The 21,182-nt window shown below is 35.5% G+C and overlaps 1 protein-coding gene across 1 annotated transcript in view; it reads left to right on the forward strand.

Annotated features, from left to right (window-relative positions):
• PLEKHG4B (pleckstrin homology and RhoGEF domain containing G4B) overlaps positions 1-21,182 on the forward strand; it is a 207,233-nt gene that overhangs the window by 178,495 nt on the left and 7,556 nt on the right. The window contains exons 16-22 of the mRNA XM_051969770.1: positions 6,002-6,091; positions 6,215-6,439; positions 9,377-9,547; positions 11,454-11,634; positions 12,575-12,691; positions 13,677-13,946; positions 14,555-14,772. Of these exons, the coding sequence (XP_051825730.1) occupies positions 6,002-6,091; positions 6,215-6,439; positions 9,377-9,547; positions 11,454-11,634; positions 12,575-12,691; positions 13,677-13,946; positions 14,555-14,772 (1,272 nt within the window). The remainder of the gene's footprint in view (positions 1-6,001; positions 6,092-6,214; positions 6,440-9,376; positions 9,548-11,453; positions 11,635-12,574; positions 12,692-13,676; positions 13,947-14,554; positions 14,773-21,182) is intronic.

Genomic DNA, 21,182 nt, shown 5'->3' on the forward strand with positions numbered 1-21,182 from the left:
TTTTTGATATTGGTGGTTGTTAATCAAGTGGGGTTTTTTCCCCCCACAAATGGTAATAAATTACTCTATCGGCATATGTGATAACCAACACAAGTTAAGTAGGATTTGTACCTAATTGGCAACAGAGCTCATCAAGAACCAAGAAGAGAGTTGTTGGTTAACTTAGCCATATAACTAGGGGCAAATTCCACCTTGTGCCTGAGAATCATTAATATGAAAATTTATCAGAGTGATGGCAGTGATAATTTCTATGTTTCATTACTCTTTCTCTGAGAAATAAATACATTATGAACCAAACCTCAGAAATACATGCCCTCTACTTAACCTCAATCACCTAGATATATTTCACATTTCCTGAATTATCCAAATAATTAAGAAAAAGCATAATGTTGAAGTAAGAATTGTGAAAAGATATGCTCAGTTCTTAACTTCATTATGCTCTGTAAACCCAACCAAAAACTCAAATAAAATGAGAATTAGATGTGACCAAAACAACTCAAACCCCTACCTTGAGGGTTAATAAATAAAACACTTGGTTATAAAAATAGATATAGTATTGCAAAAGTATTTTTCTTTGTTTCCTAGTTGAATATAGGCATCCTCCCAAGGGCAGAATTAAGGCTATTTAATATGGAATTTAGAATTCATTTCCCCATCACTAGGTGTAAGTGATTTTAGAGGCAGATCCTAAATAGTCTTGGCATTTACTGGAAATCAAATCAAATCAATAATTGTCTATTGAGAACCATCTCTATATAAAGTATGATTGAGAGCCACTGTTAGCATTAACCGAGCTATGTTTGTTTCTAAGTGCAAGGAGAGTGAGAATCACAAAAATGCACTGCATTTGGAATTAGAGAAGCTATGCTACATATTGCTTATTTCAGCCAATCAATCACCATTTATTAAGCACCTATTTTATGTCAAACACTTTGCTAAGCACTGGGTATATAAAGAAAAGGCAAATGTATTTGCTGCTGTCAAAGAGCTGACACTCTAATGGGGGAGAAAACATGCAAATAGTTTTGTGAAAACAAGCTTCCTGCAAGATAAATTGGAAATAGTCAATAGAGAGAAAGCACTGGCTTTAAGGAGGTTGAAAAGGGCTTCCTGAGGAAGGTGGGGTTTTATCTGAGTTTGAAGGAAGCTGGGGAAACCAGAAGGGAGAGTATTTCAAGCAAATGAAAATGCTCAGTCAGGAAAAATGTCTTGTTTAAGGAACAGTGAGAATAGAGTATGTGGGAGGTAAGGGTGGTAAGAAGCCTGGAAATGTGGAGAAGTCAGGTTTTGAATGGCACAGAATTTTGCATTTGATCCTGGAGGTGATAGGGAGCCATTGAGTTTATTAAGCTGGGAGGTCACAGTCAGGTCTGGGCTTTAAGATCACATTGACAGTTGAGCAGAGGAAGAACTGCACTGAGAAGAGACACGTGTTAGGAAGACCTTCTACCCGCCTATTGCAAAAGTCTAGGTGTGAGGTCATTTATGTCTACTGCTCTGTGTGCAAATTATTGCACTTCTTTAAACCTTGGTTTCCTCACCTATAAAATATTAAGTTCAGTCACATCCATCTCTCCATGACTCCATTTGGGGTTTTCTTGGCAAAAATACTAGAGTGATTTTCCATTTCCTTCCTCAACTCATTTTATACAGGAGGAAAATAAAACCAAACGGAGTTACGCAGTCAAAAAGTGTCTGAGGCTAAATTTGAACTCTGGTTCTCTTGACTCCAGGCCCAATGCTCTTTCCACTGCCTAGCTATAAAATAAAGAAAAGAAATTGGTGGCCTCTGAAGTGTGATAAAAGTGACAAAACATTGAAATTGGAGCAAGAAGAACTCGGAGTTGTAGCTTACTTCAAACACTTACTGTGTGACTTTATATAATCACACAATCCTTCTGTGCCTTGGTTTCCTTATCTATAAAATGATATGGTTGGACAACCTCTAGATTCAAGCTCTAACTTCATAATCCAATGCTTATGAGTTATATTCTTATTTAGAATTTGACTTCCCAAAAAAAACAAGTTGAATGAGTTTAAACAAATTAAATGAGTAAAAGACAGTCTCTTTACCCACAATGAAATTTATACTTCTCTAGATAATGAACCATTTTTTAATCTGTGCAAAAGCTATCCTTAGAAATGACTCATTTCTGTTTGTGATTCTATGATATGTGATGAGAATAGGATTTAGATTCACACTTAGGGAGCTCTAGTGAATTTCAAAATGGGTTTTAGCCAAAGATGAAAGATTCACATTCCACAGGGAAAAACAATAAGCATGCTTGTTCATTTAGATTTTGCTTATAATTATCAAAGTTAATCATTTTAATGATCAGATTGAATGACTTCTTTCACCAAGTCACAGAGCAGGGGGAAACTTCTGTAAGGCTTTCTTATTTCCCAGACCAAGAAAAGTTAAATGATTTGTCTAAAGTCACACCATTATTTAGTGGAGGGATCACAAATATAAGCAGGATTTCTAGCTGTTTTTTAACAAAATAATCCACTTACAAATTATTGCTGCTTTTGAGTAAATGAAAATATATTCAAATTCCCCAACATTTTTAATTTTGCCACAGAACTCCAAACTCAGCTACTTTTGAGTAGCTGACCTACATAAGCTCTTTAAAATGATCAACTTGCAGAATAAATATAAACAGCAATGGTTCAGGAATTTAATAAGGAATATTTGTTGATTATTCTGCCTTTACAAATATGTGTTTAGCCTCAACAAATAGATACAAGCTGCTGAGATAGTATACTCTCCCGAAAAACTTAGGGGAAAATAAGAATGGTCTTTAAAACTCGTTTTGAAGGCCCACAAGAAAATCAACCTCTTTATTTTATATCCATGATGTATTTGGGTTTCATTTTTCAACCAAAATCAGCACTAACTAGTTTAATCATCCACCTTAAACATCAGCTTATAGGACCATAAATCTGGTGTTAGAAGGCTCTATTTATGGATATAGATATATAGAGATATAATCCTACCCTATTATTTTATATTATACATATGTCACATTTTATATTAAAATATTGTTGTTATATTATTTTATGCTCAAGCTCACACACAAGTATTAGACATCAGTGGCTGGATATGAATACATGTCCTCTACATCCAGAACCAGTGAGTTCTGCACTGGACTAGGCTGATTTGATTTCATATAATTTAGGGCCATTTCCAAAAATCAAATCCTTTCATACATATTGTATCTTTACCACCATATTGCAAAGAAAGTGGTACAGGCTCTGAAGGCAAACGAAAAAGACTAAGTCTCAGAGATATTTTGAGCAATAGAAGAAGAATCAGATGAAAAGATAGAAAGTTTCTCAAAGACAATGATTGCCTTTAAAAAAGAACTTTCATTTGGATGTATGAATTTTAATATATTTGTTTAAAAAGGAAAGTAAATAAGACATTTATATAGAACCTACCATGTGCCAGACACTATAGCAAGCACTTTACAAATATCTCCCTTTGAAACAAGGTAGTTTACCTCACAGTCATACCGCACACACTACATATACCATACTCATACTATTGACCAAATCATAAGATTGATGTAAGGGGATGATAAGATTTTACAATATGATTTCTTGAGTCCATTTTCCAAATTATAAAAGTTTGTATTGAATAGAGCAATTATTTTCCCCAAAGAACTCCCAGTTCCTCCATTTCTCCTCATCTGCAGCTATTGCTCTGAATCAGATTATTTTGTTGTTGTTCAATCATTTCAGCTGTTTCAACTCTTTATGACCTCATTTGGGCTTTTCTTGGAAAAGATACTGGAGTAATTGCCATCTTCTTCTGCAAATTAGTTTAAAGATGGGGAAACTGAGGCAAACAGAATTAAATTAGTTGCCCAGGGTCAGTTTTCCCAGAGCTAGTAAGTGTCTGGGAACATAGTTGAACTCAGATCATGAGTCTTCCTGATTCAGGTTCAGCCCTCGGTGCACTATGGTGCTACCTAGCTGCTCCAAATCCAATATAGTACTATGTCTAAGAAGAGGGTTTTTCCAAATCTAGGAAGGGCCCAGAGTCACACACACACACACACACACACACACACACACACACACAAAATCTTATTCTCCCACTGAGAGAGAAACAATAAGGAGCTGGAGCTCATGTCTTCTTGGATGGGCCTAAGCTTCATTTGTTTTATTTTTTTTAATTTTAATAATTTTTTTATTTTCAAAATATATGCAAATACATTTTCAGTATTCACCCTTGAAGAATCTTGTATTCCAAATTGTTCTCCCTTCCTTCCCCCGACTCCTTTCCCCTAAACAACAAAAAACCCAATATAGGTTAAACATGTGCAATTCTTCTATACATATTTCCACAATTATCATGCTGTAGAAGAAAAATCAGAAAAAAAAAGAAAAAAAAAGCAAGCAAACAACAAAAAAGGTGAAAATACTGTGTTGTGATCCATATTCAGTCCCCACATTCCTCTTTCTGGATTCAGATAAGCCTTATTTATTTTAACCCTTTGAAAAGCAGTATCATTTTTCTCTGAGGACAAAAAAGGAATATACCCTGTTTTCTAAAGGGACTCATCTTATTCCTGACATTAAACTATGTTGTATAACTTGCTGTGAATCTCCTTTCTCTCTTCTCAGAATTAGGAAAGTTACTCAGTTATCTAGCTGGTGTCCATTGAGTCCCTCTTCTATGCAGAGCCACAATCTGAGATTGCTCCAACATCATTTTGTAATAATAGTGTTAATGCATTTTGGCAAAACTTACTGCAAAGTCACAAAACTTCCTGTAATGTTATTCAACAGCAAGCCCATTTATAGCACTGTGGGTGTGGATGCATTATGGCCTGCATAATGCCATTTTGTCCAACATCATGTTTTTTACCAGGCTAATTTATAAAGCTTTTCAACATACATCTGTAGCAGGTGCTATTTGTTATTCAGCCATTTTTCAGTCCTAAGGTTTTGAGTTTTTCTTGGCAAAGTTACTAGAGTGATTTGCTATTTCCTTCTTCAGCTCATTTTGCAGATGAGGAAATTGAGGCAAATAGGATTAAATGACTTGCCCGTGGTCACAAGCTAGTAAGTTTCTGAAACCATATTTGAACTCCGAAAGATGAGTATACCTGATTTCAGATCCATCATTCAATCTACTATGCCACCTAGCTGCTCTATTAGGTTCTATAGAAAGATACCCCTTCCCCCCCAAAAAAAGAAAGCATTCTTGGATGGGATGCTCCCATCCAATCTCATGGGAGAATCTATGCTGATAATGATTTAACTAGATAAACTCTTGGATTATTCTGTATTAATAAATAGACTTAAATCCATTAATAATAAGTATACAAGAGATCAATAAGAACCCCTTTGCAAAATCCCTTCAGCTCACCAAAAATACTATTATTGTCCATAAATTGCAATTTCTGTATTGCATAATAATCACAAAGGACAATGTGATTTTTTTTTTTGTTTTTAGAGGAAGTTGTATCCAAACCACCAATCATAGGATTTTCACCATAAACTAACTACTAGTTTCTGTTCCCTGACTTCTCCACCAAGTCCCACGTCCTGCATTTTCTCTGTTTTTCCCATGTCTTGTTGTTTAAGAACAATGCTAGAGTTCTTGGAATTGTGTATACAGTTTTAAGTGGATGATTTCCAAAGTTCTCCTGTTAGATTTGGGATGCCTAGGGCATTTTTAAATGAAACATTAAGTGAGCCACTGAGAACAAAAACTTTGCAAGAGGTTTAAAATTCCACTTTCAAATACATCTAAACCAAGAGTACCACCTAGAGGATTTCGTGGGATAATGATAACAGTTTTTCCCTTTATTCACTGAAAAAGCCTAGTCCATTTATTTCATGGGATAGCAATGACAGTTGTTCCCTCTATTCACAGAAAAAAATCTGGTCCATTTCCAGTTTAAAAGCAGATATGTTTGTATAAATGTAAATGTTTATTGACTTCATCTAAGAAAAAGTAAAAATTGCATTTCTTCTTCTTTTTTAGGAAGAACAGTTTGGAATGTATGCACTATACAGCAAAAACAAACCACAATCTGATGCTTTGCTTAGCAGCCACGGAAATGCCTTCTTTAAAGTAATTATATATCCATTATTCCATCCAGTGAAGTCTATACCTAATGTCAGTGAGTGATCAATATTTTGATGGCTCTGAATCATCAGCCATGAAACTAATGTCTGCCTTTTGACATTCTCTTAGAACAAGCAGCAAGACCTGGGTGATAAGATGGATCTGGCTTCCTATCTACTTAAACCAATCCAGAGGATGAGCAAATATGCTCTGCTGCTTAAGGACATGATCAAAGAATGCACGAAGACTCAGGAGCAGGAACTCAGTGACCTCCAAGCTGCTGAGGAGATGGTCAAATTCCAGCTTCGCCATGGGAATGACTTACTGGCCATGGATGCCATCCGGGGCTGTGATGTAAGCATTTTCCTCTCTTTGCTTCCTACTGGCGACCTTTGTGTACCATGTGGTAAGTCAGTGGGAAGTCTCCCTTTGCTGCCCTTGATAAAGGGAGTGACCAAGGAAGTACCATCTGGATAAGTATTTGTCCCTCTCCAGGCCTTGCAGGGGTGTGGGAAAGTGAGGAAGGAAATTACATCCACATATCTCTCACCTTAATCATCTGCTCCAATCTGCCACTTTGAGCTTTGAAGGGAAAGAAGGATAGGGAGAGTAGAATTCTATGCTCTATAATTGATGATTTCTTTTGAGTATCAATTGAATTATTGAGACTCCTTCCAACACTCAGATTCTGTGATCTTGGCTGCTGTTGATAGCTTCTTTCTAAGAATTAAAGCAAACCAAAAGTGGAGAACACTATTATTCATTGCTCATCTCTGGAAGCCAGCCTCTCTGCTGTGTAATGATCAGTCCTACAAAGGACCTGTCATGTCATTGATGTGGTACTCTCTTCCATTGGTGAAGATTTAAAACCATCCATAGCTTATCCTTTCGTAAGATTATTGTACCTGTCCTTCCATAAATCTTCAAGTGTCTTGCAGATGTGTGCAATGAACACTTAACTGATGTAGGGATGGGTGTTGTGCATGAGTATTGTGTCATTTGGTAATTCAAGGTGCAAAATCCAGCCACATTGAAACTTGTTACCCTGAAAAAAAGCTGAATGAACTAGCTAAATTCAATTCACTTGAGTATTTTAAAATGTATCTCACAGTTGCAGCCACACAAGGAATAAGAACAATTATAATACTATGACTTAATTCCACAGTGCTATAAAGTGTGTCAAATGTTCCTCACTACAGCCTACAAGGTAAGAAGTAAAGATATAGCCATTTCACAGAGGAAAAAAGTGAGGCTCACTAAAATTTTATGACCAGGGGTAGAAATCATGCATCAATCAATCCATCCATCAGCATTCCTTAAACATTTTCTGTGTATCAGACACTGTATCAAGTCCTGGAGACAAAAGTGAAAGATAAATACTGGATAGGGCTTTTGAAGTTTGGGAATATATTTTAGAAACTTTCCTATTCCACCTTGTCTGAAGCTGAACCAAAAAGCAAAACCTCTGAGACTCTCTAAGGTATCTCCTAAAATTAGCGTCATTAGCCCATTCTGTGACATACATAACTAATGCAAAAAGGAGGCAGCAAGATTCAGGGAAAAGCAAAATGGACTTGGCCCCACCTGGCTTCAGACTGTGTGGGCATGTCACTCACTGGTTTACCTTGGGCAGCAAGGTGGTAAATAGATAAGGCAGTCAAGCCTGGAGTCGGAAAACCTGAATTCAAATCTGACTTCAGATATTTAATAGCTGTGTGATTTGGGTCAAGTCTACTTTGAAGGATTGTTGTGAGATCAAAATGAGAATATTTGTAAAGCACTAAGTATAAGTAATGTCTAGCACTTAGTAAGTTTAATAAATTCTAGCTATTACTATTTGCTATTTGCCTGACATTTAAGGGTCTTATTAATCTGGCTCCAATAAACCTTACATTTCCCCCTTTTTCATATCCTGTGTTTCAGCCAAATTGGACTAGTAGCTATTCCTGGAACTTGTCTCACCTTTTATCTGATTCTGTATATTCATGTAGGCCATCCTCCTCCCTGGAAAGCCCAGCATCCCTAGATGACTATTCATATTAATTTCTTTTTCATCAAGGCCTAACTAAGGTGAACTTTCTTCCAAGAAGCTTTCCTTGATCACTTCTCCCCAGTCCTCAGCTCTGTATCATTCCTTACTCAGATGTCTTTTTTAAATTTTATTTTTATTTTTTGTTACACGTAATAAAAAAACATACTTAAAAATTTTTGAATTCTATATTCTTTCCTTTCCTTCCTCTTTGAGAAAGAATGTGATTTGATATCTTCCTCAAATTTCTTTTTTTTCTTTTAAATAGTATTTTGTTTTTTTTCCAATTACATGTAAAGACAATTTTTAACATTCATTTTAAAATAAAATTTTGAGTACTAAATTTTCTTTCTCCCTCCTTCCCTTCCTTTTTCCCTTCCCTCATCCTTAAGATGGTAAGCACTTTGATATAGGTTATATATATGTGCAATCAGGTAGAACATATTTTCAAGTTAATATTGTATAAGAAGAAACAAAACAGAACTTCCTCGATCTTTTAAAATTCTTTGAAACTTCTCATTTAATCTGTCATACAAATTTATATACACATCCTATTCTCCCTTTTAGATTAAAAGCTAATATTAATAATGGTTCGCTTTTTTATAGTGCCTATTATATGTCAGGCACTCTGTTAAGAGTGCTAAGCATTTTACAAATATGATCTCATTTAATCCTCACAAGAAGACTGAGAAGTGCTGTTATTATCCCCCATTTTACAATTGAGGGCATGGATTACCGTTTTTTATTTTTGTACTCTCAGCAACTAGCATCATTCTTGGTGCTTATTCGGCACTTAAAAGTATGTTGTTGAATGACAAATATGAAAAAAAGTTGTAAATGATTGTAAATGTATAAGCTATATCAAGTTGCTTGTTGTCTTGGGGAAGAGGGAGAGAGAAAAGAACATTTGGAACTAAAATCTTACAAAAGTGAATATTGAAAGCTATCTTTACATGTAATTGGAAAAATACTATTAAAAAAGAAAAAATAGATAGAGGAAGAGTTTCAAAAATATTGTCTAAATGTTTTCTTCTTTTTTCATATGTTCTAATAGAGTATTATACGTACTTATATATTGTTAAAGGCAAATTTTTGACATTGGTTATTTAAAGCTAGAAGCTTGTATCTGTTCCACTATCCTTGAATTTTGCATGGCTAAAGAGATGTTTAAAGGTGAAAAATAGTACCAGCTTAAAAATACTCTCAACCTGCTTCAAACAAGATTTTCATTATCTGTTTAAAATGTTTCTCTCTCCCTTTAGGTGAATTTAAAAGAACAAGGGCAGCTGAGATGTCAGGATGAATTTATTGTTTGTTGTGGAAGGAAAAAATATCTGAGACATGTCTTCCTTTTTGAGGATCTTATCTTGTTTAGTAAGACCAAGAAGATTGATGGGGGATATGATATTTACATGTACAAACAGTCATTCAAGGTAAAAACAAATAAACCTGAGGCATACATAGGATTATTGCATAGATTGTACAGTTTTTAAAAATAGGATTGGTTGGTAATTATTTCTGGATTTAAAGGAGTTCACAGTTTTCTTGCTTTTCAATATATATATATATGAAATATATATAAGTAAGGAAAGGAAAAAAGCACAAAAACTTAATTTCATTAAGTGAAATGGAGAGCAACACAGTAGTATTTTTGTACCTCACTGTATTTATAATTCCTTCATTACCATTACCTGATTTTTCCAAAAACTTCAGATCACTATGAACTCAGTTTTATTCCCCAGAGGTGTTACTCATCCCTGTACCACTTGTATTTATTTATAGAGTGCATTGAGATGTCTTGCTGAATGGGACTCAGTGGAAGCCAGATGTTTCCTGAGCAAATAATTCTATTTTGCATTTCTATTATGCTCATCTGGCAGTCAACAGCTGTCTGAACCACGCCTCTTGGTACACTTGGCGGTCCAGAAGCTCTTGCAAGTTGGGCCAAACTCACTATGAACTTCCAGACCCCTTTAATTGGGAGCTTCTGACTGCCTGCCTTCAATGAAGAACACCAGTGAGGACACAGGAAGCCACATGGTGCGCTAGATAGAGAGCTAGGCTTAGAATCTTGAAGACCTTGGTTCAACTCAATACATACTGGTTGTGTGATTTACACAAGTCCCTTAACCTCTAAGCACTCTAGATAAGTTATAAAATTGTAGAGAAAGTGCAGACCGCTGTCTAGACTTTAAAAAATAAAACAGGATATTCACATAAAGAACATCCACTCTCCAAAGAAAATCCACCACTTTGGGTGCATTTATAACAATTTAATGCTTCGGAGAATACCAGAGCAAAACTAATGCTTTTGGTTTGCAAAAAACATTGGGTTCCAAGGTTTTTCCTTCAGAAGCCTGAATAGTCCAGGGAGTATAGCACTGTAATGGAGCCAGTGCTCCTAGGATCTCAATATCCCTTCATGTGCATGACTTTGGGTAAGTGCTTCACAGAAGCTTAATTATTTCAAAACGCAGCAATAACTAGGGATTTGTTGTTGTTGTTCAGCCATTTCCGTCATGAATAACTCTCCATGATCCCATTTGGGGGTTTTCTTGAAAAGCTACTGAAGGGCTTGCCATTTCCTTCTCCTGCTTATTTCACAGTTGAGGAAATGAAGACAGAGTTATATGACTTTTCAGGGTCACACAGCTAGTGAAACTCTACTCCTGCCCCTCAATAGTCCACTGGAAAATAGTGAAATTATAAAAGTCACAAAGGACTTTTTTTTTGGTGAGGCAATTGGAATTAAATAACTTGCTTAGGGTCACACAACTAGTATGTGTCAAATGTCTGAGGCTGGATTTGAACTCAGGTCCTCCTGACTTGGCCAGTGCTCCACCCATTGTATCACCGGCAGCTCCCCCAGTAACATAGAATTTTAAATTTGCTTCTGAAGAAAAAGGGAATCATTACAGGTGTGTGTGTGTGTGTGTGTGTGTGTGTGTGTGTGTGTGTGTGTCCCAAAGCTCAGAACTAAACTTTAGGAAAATCACGTAATTATAATTTTAATTGTCCTATATAAAAAGGGTTGTTAAAATAATCTCTGCTCCCCCTTTAACCATGCATTCACGAAAATGAATGAGGTTGACTAGGGAAATGACATTGATAAATACAAGTCATTTGAGAAAAATAACATTTCATAAATATGTGAAATGGTTGCAGCTCTTCGGAGCTCCTATAGAAAACCAGAATTTACTTTGTACAGTAAATTAATTCCCATGTTGAATTATTTGAACCATCACATTCTTAGCAGTAAAAACAATTTTACATTGCTGTGGAAAATGCTAAGATAAAATTGAACACACTGATTTTTCTGGATATTGGATATAATTTCAGACCGCTGAAATTGGAATGACTGAGAATGTTGGAGACAGTGGTCTGAGGTTTGAGATTTGGTTCCGAAGGAGGCGGAAATCCCAGGATACATACATTCTTCAAGCAAGTTCAACAGAAGTGAAAATTGCTTGGACAAATATCATAGGGAAAATCTTATGGAGACAAGCCCTGAGGAACAGAGGTATGGAATATGAGGAAGCAGTAACTCATTCTGGAAAAGGATAATTCAAATTTCATTTTATGAGATAGTTTAACATGATAGAGATGCAAGCCAGGTCATATTAAATCTTGAGCATAAAGAATTCAGCCATGTGAGTCAGAGTAACTATACTCTGGAGCTATGGAGAATAACCTACTTGAAAGCTATAAATACTTTATACATAAAGTGGTTTTTTTTTAATAGGTGGTTGGGAGAAAGTCAATTTTAATGAAACTGTCTTCTCCCTAGCTGTTCTCTACTCTTGCCTGTTCAAATGGCCTTTTCTCAGAATTCATTTCCCTTTGATTTTGGAGATCTGCCAGACCAGAAGCTGCTGCCTTCTCTATCCCCATGCAATTCCCATCAGCTAGGTGACTTCATGAACATGCTCCCCCGCTGCCAGGACCCCAGATAGCCACAATGGAATTACAGCTACAAAAACTGAGCCAAAGACATAGAGCTACCTCGGTTATTAACATCCTTCTTGTTGCTATGAGGCTGTTTTTTTGTTTCTTTTCTTCTTGGATTCTGCAGATCTCTCAGGTCATGACAATAGTTTTTTTTCTTTGTTTGTTTTTGACAGCCTACTTTATTCAGCTTTATACATTTATGTTCCTCTCTCCTGTTTGTCTGCTTAATCTATTTATTAACAGATGGACTGAAACAATAGATATTCCCTAGCAAATTGTCAATTTAGCTCCTCTTACAGAGTGTTGGATTTGGAGTCAAAGGTCCTGGCATCAAATCTTGGCTGTGCTGTTTGCAATCTGGACATCATTGGCCAAGTTACATGACTTTTCTAGGCATAGTGTCCTTAGAGTAAAGAGGGAATGTACAAAATGATTGCTAACATTTCTTCCAGTTTAAAATCTAAAATTCAATGAAATTTTTCTCTCAAATGATGCACGTTTTTCTATTTTAGAACTCAGGATGCAAGAAATGGTATCTATGGGAATAGGCAACAAACCATTCATGGATATCAAACCCAGCGATGCAGCCATAAGTGACCGGGCAATAGATTATATCATGAAGGGAACAGGTACCACCTGTTACTTTGCTCTTCATTCTCTCTTCCACTGGAGAAATTCGATTTTAAAAATAAAACGCCAGACTTGAGAATATCATCTTGGGGGTATGGCTTAGGGTCAAGGATTCTGTGTATAACAATCATAACCTCATGTCCATGACCAATGAATGATCCCCTCATTGAAAATTTAGAGGAAGCAAAATAATGAATTTTTCTAAAATGTGGTCATTGTATTTCCAGATTAATAGAATAAAAAGTTTGCATCCCACTTGAGCACTCATTTATTTGGGAGACAATAGGGAGTTTTTAAAATTTACTGAAGGATTTTGACATGGAATAGGAAAACAAAAACTTCCTAATTACTGCAGCGATCTCAAAGTGATGAGTAGGCTGCCTTCAGTGGGAACAGGCTTCCTCTCAGAGTGTTCATATCCAAGTTGATAACTACTTTTGTATTATATCATAGAGAAATTTTCTAATCAATATCAAATTGTACTTTGATCCCTGAGCTTCTTCCAACTTTGAGACTCTAGATTTTGAGCAAGTGATAATATGAGAAGTACTGTGCCTTGTGAAGCTAACCTAAGGCTGATAGTGCATGGACACAATCCATGCTGCCAGGGAGCTTGGATTTTCTAAAATATAGTATTCAATTAGATGTCCACCCTAAGACCAGAACCAATATGATGAGTCCCTAGAAGGGGGAGGCCATCAGGTCACCAAAGCAGGGTGAACTGGCTCAGATTGGAAACAAAGTAGGTCAAAGCTGCTTTGTCAATCAATAATGATTATGACACTTGCCTGTTTAGTTTAAGGCAAGATAGATGATTTTGTCTGAAAAGGGGAACAAAGGGCAGTGGAAAGGAAGGGAAAAGAAGGTAATGAATGGTAAAGGTAGGGAAGAGATGAGATAAAATTAATCATCAATCTGTGGCTTGGATGATAACATGAAAAAGGAGTAAAATGGACCTTTTATTTTTTATTTGTTTGTTTCTAGAATCAAGATCCAGGGCCTCTATAGCTGTATCTTCATTTGATCACTCAACACCTTTCAAAAGGCCTCACTCTACCATCTCCAACAGCAGCACTTCTTCCTCAAGCAGCCAGTCCTCATCTTCAATTTTGGGGTCACTAAACCTGCATGTTTATTCTAGTCCATCTTATTCAGGGCTATTAAGCCCTCCCTTTTATCACTGGACTTATGACATAAAAACTTGCATTGAGGAAGATGAACTAGAACAAGAAACAGGAAGCCAACCATCAATGAGTAAGTGGATCTGTACATAGTACTAAAGAAGGTTAAAATAATGGTAGAAAGGGATATGCAATGATGAGGGGGATAGAAGGAGTTTACAAATAAGGCCAATTCAAATACTCTGAACAGGAAGATATCCTGACTGACTTGACCAATGAATGTGAATATATCTTGAGGTATTTCTGATTGCTTCAAGGGCTGCTATGAAATTTTCAAAGTTAATTCACTTTAAAAGTATAAATATATTTTCTAGAGTATTATAAGAGCAGAAAGGGCTATGTTGAAAAGTCAGTGAAAAGATAGTCCAACTCTTTTCTTTGTAAATTATTTTCAAAATATTTATCAAAAATAAAGATCCAAGGAAAATTAAAAAGTTGGCAGTTATTACAAAAATTCTGGGTAAAAGTTAGTAATTATTACAGTATTTCCTAGTCACCAACTATGTGAATTGATCATGATGAAAGGGAATTAATTTGTAGAGAATATTATAACTTAGGCCTTCTGATATCAAAAGAAAATGGACTTGAAATATGAGAAGTTAAGGCACTTATTTCTGTAAATAAATAAACAAACTGATTAATGCTTGATTAGACTATCTTATTATTCCTCTTTGTTTGCAGTCACTGAGAGTTCAGAGTCATCACAGTGTACCTCTGGTGAGAGCATAAGTGGATTTAGCAGCTCAGCCCCTCCTGGATTGTCTCAGCTTCTTCCAGACACATTTTCAGATGAAAGTGCTTCAAATCCTGGCTCCAAACCTCCCTCCCAGTGCACATCTCCAGCTCTCCCTGGAAAGAATTCCAGGTCGAAACATGATAGTAATCAGTATATTACAACAGTAAGTATTTGGGTTTTAAAAAATAAATTCACATTATATCCATCTTATCTATTAATGTTGAATTCAACTCAGTTAAATTCAGCAAATATTTAATAAAGACGTACTATGTGTGAGCCACTGTGATGGGTTCTGAGGATTTAAAGACCAAAGTAAAAAAGAGAACTTCCAATCTCCCTTCCCTCAGGAAACTTTCATTCTATTGAGGTATGCAAGATGTAAATTTAAAATAATTTGAGGAGAGAGACAGAGACGGAAACAGAGAGAGAGAGAGAAAGAAAAGAAACAGATGGACAGACAGAAACAGAGAGAAATGAAAAATCAGAAAAGACTTCCTGTAGAAGGTAGCAAGTGGACTGAATCTTGGTAGTACCTAGAAATGCTAAAAAGTGAAGATGAGGAAGGGCTAAAGTACAGTTACAAGGGACAGCTTCTGTAAAAGCAAAGAGGCAATTAAGGATAAAAGTTGATAGAATGTAAAGTACACAAAGAGTTCAGAACCAGCCTAATTCATGTAGCTTCTTTCAACATCAGAGCTACTCTAACAGCTCATATCCCATTGGTGTAATATATTTATAGCACTGAAATTGGGTGAGACAGAGTTTTTAGATATTTGTGTTGTCTTTTTAGCAAAGCAGGTCCTATTCCTAATAATATCCATGTAGAGCACCAGGGAGATAAATAGGAAATGCAATTTTATGGGATAGTTTTAATTCTCCCATACCAACTCTAAATGGCCTACTATCATAAAACTTTCCATTGAACATTCATTCACTTAATTAACAATTATTAAATACTTATTATGTTGAAAATGCTAGACTCTGGGAGAGTTATGAAGATAAATAGGACTTAGACTCCCATACTTATGAAGTTAGTAAGCAGTATAATCTTACTGGTTTCTGTGGGAAGTTTTAGAAGAATTCCCATTCCACTTTTGGACAGTTCTACTAAAGAGGAAACTGGCTAGCAGAGTAGTATAGTTCATTGAACCCTGTGATGTACAAGTCTTTTTGCTTGTCTTATAAGGTTTGCACCAGCAAGAGAGCAATGGGAATTAATGGTGGTCATGATATGATTGGCCAGACCCCTGATTATCAATCAACAGAAACTGAAGTACCTGTCCATTCAGTGTAACATTCATTTTTGTGAGAACTGCCATGGTAGAGAGCACAAAGTAACACCTATTGGCCCTGAGAGGAAAGCTTTCAACAAAGTACAATTTCAAACTGTACATAAAACCAATACTAAACTTGGATCTGTGCCTTAAAGACAATGATGAAATTGTGGTTTTAGTGAGGCAGCTTGCAAACCAGATCCATTAGAGGATCCCATGGGATCCCATGCTGTTTATATCCCATATTTTAGTTCCTTTTTTTTAATTGTCCTTTGCAGTTCAGATAGTCAAGGTGAATAAGAAGGCCCTGTCATTACCTTAAGTAAAAGAAGACATTAATTAGCTAAGAATTCAGCTTAGCCAGAGTCTTTTCAACAACTGAATTTCACTGTAATGCTCCTAAGTCTATATTGTCCATTTAGTCAAACTAAAGAAAATCCTAGTCATTAGTATTTGTAATCATTAAATAATTAATACAAATACACAAACAGTGAAAACATCATTTCAAATTAAATCAATAAGCATTTTGAGCACTTATTATATACTATGTATTAGGTACTCTTCTAGGGCCTGAGAATACACAAATATTAAAAAAAAATTTTTTTCTTCTCTAGAAGTGTCCCAGGGGAAAACATAACTAAGTCCATACAAAATAATTCCAAAAGAAATTTCACAAAGGGTCTTCCAAGTCAATAATTCAGCCTGTCAATTGTCTATTCACAACCTGTCAGTTGAGCATTAAGAGGAATACAAGAGAAATAATAAGACCTTTCCTTCCTGTGTTCTCAAGACTTAGATTGTTGGAGCTTAAGGATACTCCAGATATCATTTGGTCCCTTTACTTTAAAAATGAGGAAAGTGAATCCCAGGAAAGTTAAATTACTTGTCAAAGATCAACTAGTTAAAAAAGGGAGAGCAGGGACTGGAATCTGGATCTTTTAGGTCCCAATTTGTGACTATTTGCATATACCACCTATTCCCTCTGTTGAGGGTAATAACACTGGTTTGGGAAAGGAGAATTAACTTCATTTCATCTTGAAGCATTTTAAAAAGATAAGATGACTTTTGAACTAAATGGGGCAACCAGACTTAAATGAAACAATGTCTTAATGCCAAGAATTTATAATTAAAACTGATCATGGAAAAAGGCGGACAAGAATATAAAACTGAAAAGTGAAGGCAATGAACAAAGACAAATGTAATTCATCATCTTTTTTTTTCTTCAAAGAAAAGCTAATCTTATACTCATGGTACAAAAATTTGTTCTGCCTTTAAACACAAAGTTCAAAAATAATATCAACCTTCCCTGATGTTAATTTAAAAATGAAGATTTAAAAAATCTTTTTGACCCATTTAGAATGAGGCAAAAGTAGCTTCAATAATTCTGACAAATGAGAGATCAAGAGATAGCGTACTTGAACTAACATTGTAAGTTCTTTAGCCAACTACATACTTCATACTACAACGAACCTGTGATCTCTTCAGGATGATATTCCTTTCATTGGTACAGGTCAGAACCTTTCCACTTCTCATTTAATATTTGTTTTTCCCTAAATTCCCTTGTAGCTATCTCCCCAATGTATTGAGAACCACTAACATAGTTAAATAGTTAAGCAGTGAAGAATTGGGCTATTAAAACTAAGTTAACAGCTTAGATGACTATGGGTGCTCATAGAAAAGATAATTAGCAAATAAACAATCCATTCATTCATCCAGATTTTGTTAATTACCCTTTCTAGGTAATAGTTGCTGTGAGGAATATAAAATAAATAACAGATTTGGCCCTTCAAGTGGAACTTATGTTGTAATTAGGCTAAAAAGAAAAGCATTAACAATCACAATAGACATAAAGACTTTAAGATAATGTAGGACAAACAATGTACAAGATTTTAGAAATGTAAAGTAAAAAATTGATCAGAGTATCTGTCAATCAATCAATCATTTCATATGGCCAACTGTGGTCCAATCACTGGGATGCACTGGGGATGCAAATACAAAAATAAATGAATGAATGAGTAACAATGAAAACAATCTTTGTTAGTTACTTTCTATGGGAGAGACAATATGCAAATATAGAGACAATAAATATAAAGCAAATACAAATATATATATCAATATATATTTTATTTATACATTTCTTTATATTTAATACATTATTTATATTTCATATTTTATTTATGTTTTATGTTTGTATATTATATTTATATTTTATAGATATTAAATATATAAATATAAACTGAGTACAAATAAGAACAAAGTAGTTTAAAAGAAAAAATCCCAGCATTTGGGGCAAGTGAAAAACAGCTTGATAGACATTGAAAAGAAAGAAGACATCTTACAAGAAAGAAAAAGCAAAAATGGAAGTAGAGCTGAATAAAAACACAAAGATGGCAGCAAAGAAAGTCTGGCTGGAGACATGAAGCTATAGTGAGAAGTATAGAGAGAAGAAGATGACTAGATATGGTGAATTAGGAAGAAGAAAACTTTTAGTGACTTTTGAAAGATGATTCAGATTTAGATCCTTTTCTAAGAATGTTAATCAAGGATGCTGGCTCAGTCCCCATCTTCTCTAACTCATAATGCATAACTTTTTTCCCATAGTCCTGTCCCTCCTAAGATCTAGTCAGAAGGTAGCAGGAGGAATGAACTGATCTCCAGGTCACAGTCAGCCAGTCAGCCAGCAAGCATTTATTAAGTACTCACTATGTACCAAGCATGCAGAACCATTTTAATAGTTCTTTGAGTCAAGAAGATGGGTAATAGGTCTTGGAACAATCAGTTAGTTCAGCAGAAATCATATTCCCAAAATTATCTAGGACAAGCAATGACATTGGTTTTAATTAGTTGATTTCCCTCCCTTTTTTGTCAGAACAAAACTTCTCATGTATTAGGCTTCTCAACAATGGTTTGACTGGCATGCAAACATTCAGTAAGTAACTGGTTTTTTCAGCTCAACACTGAAATAATCAAGTTAAATTGTTTAAGGGGAGGGAGGAGAGGGATGCTCTGAGTTGCCACATCTGTGTCAAAGTTAACATTCAATTAAATTGGAGCATGCACACGTTTCTCCAGGCTGATTTGCATGTCTAACCATATTAAAAGAGCACTGGAAGCTTAATTGCATTGCCTGATATTAACAATACTTCCTTCCTAAGGGGGGTTCTGCCAGAAAGGTAATGTAACCCTGCTCTCTGCTGCTTCTCCTTCACTGAATTTTCCTTTCCGTATATCATGTGTCCAGCCAGTTCTTGTCTTGGGGGATGGATTGCACTGTAACAGAAAGGTGACTTTTATAGTAGCAAAACTCTACCCACTAGGAGTGTGGACAGTATTTTCACTTAGTAAATGCAATAAAATATGGCAGTTCTAATCTCAACACATTTATCATCAGCTTTACAAGCTGCTGAAGAACAGGATGGATGACCAGAGACCCTGGCATAAATTAATCCAACACCAGAATTTTATTTAAAAATAAAAACAAAAACACTTATTTTGAGAATAAGCTCATACCTAGATAGTCTTCCTTTTACTTCTGTCTGCCAAAACTTGTTTCATAGTGGGTACATAAGGAGGAAAGAAATGACTATTAAATAACTTGCCTGGGATTAACCTATTACTAGGAATTAGAGAATGGGTCAATCCTCTCTGTTCTATTCACCTACCTTCTCCTTTCTTTCCCCCTTTCCATTTTACCCATTTCTTCCTGTACTCTCTCTTCCCTTCTCATATCCACCTATCTAGACCATCCAGCCTTTTCTTTTTTCCCATTTTAATAGCATTTTATTTTTCTAATTACATGTAAAGATAGTTTTCAACACTCATTTTTGTAAGATTTTTGAGTTTCAAATTTTTTTCTTCCTCCTTCCTTTACCTCTCCCTTCCCCAAGATAGCAAGCAATCTAATATAGATTATACATGTACAATCATTTTAATATATTCCCATACTATCATGTTAAGAAAGAAAAATCAGAACAAAAGGGGAAAACCAGAAAAAAAAGAAAACAAAAAAGGTGAAAATAGGATGGTTTGATCCACATTCAATATCTATAGTTCTCTGGGTGCAAATAACATTTTCCATCCCAAGTCTATTGGAATTGTCTTAGATCACTGAGCTCTGAGAGGAACTAAGTCTATCATGGTTGATTATCACATAATGTTGCTGTCGCCATGTACAATATTCTCTTTGTTCTACTCACTTCACTCAGCATCAGTTCATATAAGTCCAATTTTTTCTGAAATCAGCCCACTCATCATTTCTAGTAGAACAATAATATTCTATTACATTCATATACATTAACTTATTCAGCCATTCCCCAACTGATGGGTATCCATCCACTCAATCCCAGGAAATGGGAAGAGTTCCACGTAGGAAGATTTATGGATAGTGCTGTTCAACAAATGAATCAAAGGCAATACCCCACAAATAATAAACTTGGGAGTTTTGAAAAGAAACAAAACAAAAGAACATCCAAACAGAATTCTTAGCCCTAATTGGAAACTTAATCCCAACTCAGCTGTTAAGGGACAAGTCAATTCTCCAAGAGCCTCCACAGCAACCTTTCAAGGCTGTAAGTTGCAAAATAGATATGCATTGGGAAAGAGAATTTCCTACAGCTAATTCTTTATATCAATGAAATTACAGATATGGCCTCTCCCCCCAAAATTTTTGTGGTATAATGAACTGATGGCCAACCTTACTCTTAGTCTGGGGTATGCTTCCACTTAAAAAAAGGAAGACTCTCTGCTTTTACAAGTCTCTGACAATTGAATCTCATGTCCATAGTTTCACACAACTGCTTTTCTTTATGCTCTTGTGACATAAAAACTGCAAAACCTCATCCCAGTCTACCTGATACCTGGCACATATTGGAATCATCAGAGTATCACTTGAAATCAATTTCTTCCAACATTAAAAAAAAACTTTCTATATTTATTTATCCAACAATATGAAAGGTCTAGCTTAACCTGCTGGTGCCCACCTGGCTAGATGCTGGGAATATACAAAATCTAGATGATTTTATGGCGCTTACATTCTGGCTGTAGAAGATAACACATAGATAAACTATGGGACTACATAATACCTGAGAAACACAGGTAAGAAGTGGAAGTTGAATGTAATATATCTGTTTTATCTGAAGGAGAAAATAACATTACTAAGAAATTAGGCCCCTAGAAAGAAAGGGAAATTTGTAAGATTTAGAGCTAGAATACACAATTGGAGACTATCTCCAAATGTCTCATTTTGTAGATGAGGAGACTGAGGCCCAAAAGCTGATGTGATGTTCCCAAAGTCACCCAG

Source organism: Antechinus flavipes, chromosome 1 (genome assembly GCF_016432865.1).
Source record: "Antechinus flavipes isolate AdamAnt ecotype Samford, QLD, Australia chromosome 1, AdamAnt_v2, whole genome shotgun sequence".
NCBI lineage: Eukaryota > Metazoa > Chordata > Mammalia > Dasyuromorphia > Dasyuridae > Antechinus > Antechinus flavipes.